The sequence below is a fragment of the Vicugna pacos genome, chromosome 19, assembly GCF_048564905.1.
Source record: "Vicugna pacos chromosome 19, VicPac4, whole genome shotgun sequence".
NCBI classification, from domain to species: domain Eukaryota; kingdom Metazoa; phylum Chordata; class Mammalia; order Artiodactyla; family Camelidae; genus Vicugna; species Vicugna pacos.
This window is the reverse complement of record NC_133005.1, coordinates 13,062,139-13,068,138: the sequence shown is the minus strand read 5'-3', so window position 1 is coordinate 13,068,138 and position 6,000 is coordinate 13,062,139. Positions and strand designations below refer to the sequence as shown.

The following is a 6,000-nucleotide window of genomic DNA, read 5'->3' as shown; positions in this document are numbered from 1 at the left end:
TTTCCTCGCTATTTAAAAGGTAAGGAAAAAGAGGCACAAATAATAACAACGACAACGACAACGACAACAACAACAACAACAATAATTTGTCCAAGATTCACACAGAACTCCCTGGAGGGAGAGTGAGAATTAATACTTATGCAGGCTGGCCCCAGAGCCCCTGCTCATAACTACTAAGTCAGATCACCTTGCTTATTTAGATCAGTTTTTTTCAACTGTGATATGAGTGTACTGTGTCCAGTAACTTATAATTTCAAAATACCTCACTGTAAGGGAAACATTAGTCGCAGGCATTACAACCCACAGAAAGCTAGACATACAAAAATAACTTGTTAGGGCAAGATAACCAATAATGTTTTTAAATATTATACCTGCTGACCCTTTGCAATAAAGTGTTTATTTATAATTCTGTCTGGCTACAGAATAACATCATAATCCTGCATGTGGCTGGTGGCTCCCATGTTGGACAGCACGGGTCTAGAGAATTTAAATGACTTGCCCAGCCTTGCCCAGGAAGCTCGTGGTGGGATCAGAGCTATAGTCTGGGACTGTTCCTTCCTATCCAACAAGTCCCTCATGGAAGTTTAGAAGCTTCTCCTTTGGTGCCCAGCTGTCTATCCGTACTTATGACATCTTGTCAGGTGCCCCGTCCTGCTCCTGAACATCAGCCAGAACCCACTTCTGCTCTTTTTTGGCCAGGTAATACCTTCTAGCAACTTCCATTGCCTTCTTGGCACCAGTTTTTACATGGAAGGGTAGTGGCTAGAGAAGGAAATGTGTCCACATGACAGGTTTTTCATAAATATAGTAGGAGTGGTCAAGGGAAGAAAACCTCAGGAATACGAGTGGAAGCAGGTCATTTAATATACCAAATGCGTACTTTCAATGTATGTTTGTGTTTCCGAGTCCACGCTTGTTCTACTCGTGCATTATAGGCCAACACATCAGGAGACAAGGATTTGGGGCAAGAAATAGCAGCTTTAATTTGTAAAGCCAGCAGAGAAGATGGTAGACCAATGTCCTGGAGAACCATCATCCCAAGTCAGAATTCAGGCTCTTCTTATATTAAAAAGGGGAAGCGGGAATGCTTGGTTGTTGCAAACTTGGTGTATGAATTCTTTGTTGTTAGAATCCTTTGTTCTTGCAGCTCTTCACCTGGGTCAGATCCGTGTAAACCTCCAACAAGCAAATGTTATTTTCTATTCTGTATCTTGTTATCTTTATACGAATGGAAAAGTGTTAATATCCTTCAAAGTCAGAGCCTTGAGAGTAGGGTCTCCTGTATATTTCAGGATCTAGGCAACATTGTTTCACAAAAGGTGCAGAAACAACAAGACTAAGCCTAGGAAACAGGGCACAGGTTTAAAGTCAAAGGAACAGATCTAATATGGAGTCAGATTTGTTCTTTCCTATTTCAGTAGTGCCATGGGGAAGGCACTGTGGGCAGCTTTCTGTAGGGTCCTGGAGGCTTTCTCTCTCAGCCTCTGTGCGCCTCTATTGAAAACCCGTCATCGCTATCTGGCCTGCTGGAAAACTAGTCCGCCTGTTTTGCCCTGAAGTTGTGTTCTGTTTATAACTCATCTCTACTCCTTGGAAAACAACTCAATAAAAACTCAGTTGGTTTCCCACCAGCCCTGAGCAGGGGTGAGGGATAGCATGTTATTATTTTATAAAAAAAATATATAAAAAAGTTTTAAAACAGCACTGGGCACATAGGAGAGAGACAGTCAATGCTTCCTGGCTTAAATCGAAAATGATGACTCAGTGAGTCTATGGCTGCTGTATTTGCTGAACTAGTTACTCCTTTGCTCCATTACACATTTCTTTTAACTGAAAAAGAAATATATGCATATGGTTAAAAAAATTCAAACAGAGCAAAAAATACTCAAGTGAAAGAAGTTTTCCCTCATCCTCTGTTCTTACACGCCTCCCTGGAGATGCCAATGTTTACAATCCTTTGTGTGCTTTTCCAGATATGCTATGCACGTTCCCACCAATGTATGTAAATTCCTTTAAAGTTTTACTTATTTTTAACTTAAAGGGACTTAAATCCTCAAGTGGCTTCTGCCACAGTAATAGAAAAGAAGAAATCTGACTCCATATTAGATCTGTTCCTTTGACTTTAACCCTGTGCTCTGTCTCCTAGGCTTCTTCTTGCTTGTAAAGCAATGTTGCCTAGAGCCTAAAATATACAGGAGAGCCTATTCTGAAGGCTCTGACCTTTAAGGGTATTTAACACTTTTCCAATCATAGAAAGATAACACGTTGCAGAATAGAAAATAACGTTTGTTTTGTTGGAGGTTTACAGGGATCTGACCCAGGGAGATAGCTGCAAGAACAAAGGATTCTAACAAGAAGGAATTCCTACACCAAGAAGTTTGCAAAAACCAAGCACATAGGAAAGCAGCCTGAATTCTGACTTGGGGAGATGGTTTTCCAGGACTTTAGTTTGCCATCTAGGTCTACAGAAACTTGCTATTCCATGCCCCAACACTTGGTCTCCCAACTTATTGGCCTGTCCTGCACTGAGGAGAATGAATTTGGACTCAATAACACTTCTACCTACCTAGCAAGTTGGACACTGGGACTGAGGGCAGCTCTCCCACACATAGGGGCCTATGGTGAGCCCTTGATTATTCCCCGAGGTTGGGGTGTGGTTTACCCAGGAGGGATGGGGACTCTACACCAACACTCAGGCAGTCTGCTCCTTCTGGGGCTCTGACATTTTACCTCCCACTCCCTGCCAGCCCAACATTTGGGACAGTGGAGCTAAGGCAGAGATCGTGCCTGCCTGTTTCCCAGCGTGTAAAAGGGGAATATATACTCTTCCCAAGGTAGTTCTGAGAAACAACACCTGCAGGTGCTTGGTTCCCTGAGCAACAGTAAACCTAGCTCCTTGTGGGGGCAACGGGTATGATACCCGTAGGGTTTCTACAGAGACCTTAGCTGGAGGGCTGGGCCAGGGACGTAAAATATGAGCTGTGGGCAATGACGGGTAAGAGAAGGGTGTATAGGCAGGACTGCTGCCTCCTTCGGGGTGCCACAAGAGGTAAAACGCTTTCTCCCCATCTCTGTTACTCCCCTCCCAATTCCAGATAACTGCCTTCCCTCTGCTCCTCCTGTCCATGTGTCTCCCTCCACTTTTCCCCGCCTCCCCTCCTCCTCCCCTATTCTCCCTCCCTCGGTTCCCCTTCTCTCTCAGGACCCAGAGCGGATCGCTGGCCCTCCTGCGCATGCGCAGTTGCTGCCAGCTGGACCGCGGGTTGGAAGCTCCAGCTCCGAGCCGGGGATCGGCCCCAATGGCTTCTCAGCTCTGTCGCCCTGTAGGCCTTTGGCTACTGCCTGGGGCCGGGGCCTCTGGCTGTGGAAGTGCAAGGTGAGGGGATATCGGGAAAGGGGTGAGGCGGCTGCGGGAGGGCGGTCGGCGTGTCACAGCCCCCCAGGGCGCCAGTCAGCGTGTGTTCAGCTGGATTGCTCGGGCCAGACCCCTCTGCCCGCGCCACCTGCCCCGGCGCCCCGGCCACAGCTGTCCAGGGTCAGTTGTGCCCCTGCCGCCTCTTGGCCCAGCCGGGCTCCCCTCAGTCCGCGGCTGGCGTCCGCTTCCCCTCTCCCGCCCGCGAGTCCTCCCCTCCCGGGCTTCCTCTCCTAGGCCGCCGACCCGTCCCCACCACTGGGCGGGCTGTGTCCCGGGCGGGCGGGGTCTGCACACCCGGACGGGGCGGGCGGCTTGGGCTGGGGCTGGCCTCCGAGCGGGGCTGCAGCCCGCGTCCCCCACCCCGCTCTCCCTGCCCCGCGACCCCGGGGCTGCCTTCCTCTCTTTCCCGATCCCTGAGGTCCAGATTAGCGGCGTGGGCGCTGCTCCCCAGGCTGAGAGCCTGCGGCTGTAACTCCCAGCTTCTCCTGGTGGAGTCGGGAAAAGGGAGCGGCAGTGCTGAGGGAGCTTCTGTCTCCTTGATCAGAATTTCTGCCCCAGGTAAGTACCTTGAACACTTTCAGGTGTTATGATGGCGGTGCTTGTTGATGTCACATGTTTTTATACTGAGAGGGATTACAGTGGTGAAAGCAGGGCTTGGTTCAGTTAAAAATGCGCTGAAGGCATGAGGCTGTCTCATCCTCCATCATTCACTCCCAGGGTGAAACGTGAGACGATCTTAAAAAGATACTTATAGTCCCTTACTAGTCCAGCCCAGCTATTGTGTGTTAACAGGAACAGCACAACCCGAGGCGTTGGAGACCCAGGGACATTGCACTCCTAAAGAGCTCCTGGCAAAATCTGGTTTGTTTTGGTTTTTTGTTTGTTTGTTTTACTTAAATTGTGGGACAGACTAGTAGTATAGAGGGAAAAATAATTGGCAAGAAGGATTTTTTCATATAACAGCTTTATTGTGATATTGTTCACACACCATGAAGTCCACCCACTTAAATGTTACAATTCACCAGCTTTTAGCATATTCACATTTGTGCAACCATTATTATTCCAGAACATTTTCATCACATCAGAAAGACCAGTTGAAATGCATGACCTATCCACCCCTTCCCAGTGGTGGTTCTAAAGAAGTTTCTTGGCTGTTCCTGACCATAAATTAACTTGTTACATTCCATGAAATATCTGGGAGGAATTCTAATCAGAATTGCAATGAATCTGTCTATCAAAGCAGGAAGAATTAATGTCTTTATGGCATAAATTTCTTCTACACATGAATATATCTGGGACCCTATCTTTTCATCTGTCCAGAGCCAGGCCTATGGGAAATCCTCATTAATTCTTGGGTTTGTGAATGATGAGATTCAATACATCATTAGATGCAACTGTAGCCTTTCACTGAAGAGAAAAGTAACCTCGTAGAAGCCAAGTGATTCTCTGATGGTTAGAATGAGTGACCGCCAGTGCTGGAGTGTTCGAGTGGAATTGGTGCTTGCAGAGTTCTCCACCACCTACAGCTAAGGGGATTACCGTGTTCTTTTACTTTTTTTTTATGGCATTGCTTTTATTTTTACTTATTATATAAAATTATTTTTTATTGAAGTGTTGTAAATTTACCATGTTAGCTTCAGATGTACAGCAGAGATTAAGTTATAAGCTTATGCATATGTATATAAATGTTTTACAGATTGTTTTTAGTACAACTCATTACAAGAAATTGAAAATACTACCCTGTGCTATATAGTAGGTCCTTGTCATTTATTTTATATTTATTAATGTGTATCTGTTAATCCTCCCTTTCCTGCCTGCTAACAACAGTTTGCTTTCTATGTCCATGAGTCTATTTCTAGCAGCACCGTTTTTGCTAGCAATATATGCTGGTTGGCTCTTTTCTGTTTCAGTAGTTCCATCTTATGTGTGGGCATTTTTCTTCTGGTGGGCCTGTGTGTGGTTTGCACACGTGATAATAGAGATCTGTATTTGGGAGAACTCCAGGCCTCGTGTAGTCCCTCGTATGGAGCGCCCACTGAACTGATGCTTGAACTTGGAAAAAAACAGTAAATGTTGGAATTTCCACTATGGTTGAGACTTCCAGGTTTCTATAACCTCTTTAGCCCACATAAATTTTGGCTGCACCCAATACTGAATAATTTGGTGGAACTTCATGGTATGGTGGTGTAGAGACAGGGCCTTGTATGCTTCTTCTCTTTCCTTTTTCTAACAGTCATTTTCCTGTGCCTTCCATGTACTCCCCCAGAAGGGCCCAGGGCTGGCTTGGTGCTGCACTGAGGCAATATTTGTTAATAAGTCCCTTTCCTCATCTCTTCTGAGCCTCCATTTCCTTCTCTGCACAATGAGGGCTTAGACTAGATAAGTGCTTTTCAGTTTCTTTTAAAGCCATGTTTCCTTTGAGAAACAGAAAATTCAAATCTCTCCTCCCATCACAACCCTTTAGATTTTGACATGTCCTCCAAGGAGTCACATAGCTCTTTGTGGTAAATTGATGTGATTGTGATTCCACGTGGCACAGAAAAGACTCTTCAGAGATTTATTGCAGGGAGAGGGCAGGAAAGGGG

The 6,000-nt window shown here is 46.0% G+C and overlaps 1 protein-coding gene across 1 annotated transcript in view; it reads left to right on the top strand.

Annotated features, from left to right (window-relative positions):
• The first annotated feature begins 571 nt into the window (after positions 1-571).
• LOC140687500 (uncharacterized) overlaps positions 572-6,000 on the top strand; it is a 55,235-nt gene continuing 49,806 nt past the window's right edge. The window contains exons 1-2 of the mRNA XM_072944631.1: positions 572-699; positions 3,096-3,376. Coding sequence (XP_072800732.1) covers positions 3,126-3,376 — 251 coding nt within the window. The 5' untranslated portion in view covers positions 572-699; positions 3,096-3,125. The remainder of the gene's footprint in view (positions 700-3,095; positions 3,377-6,000) is intronic.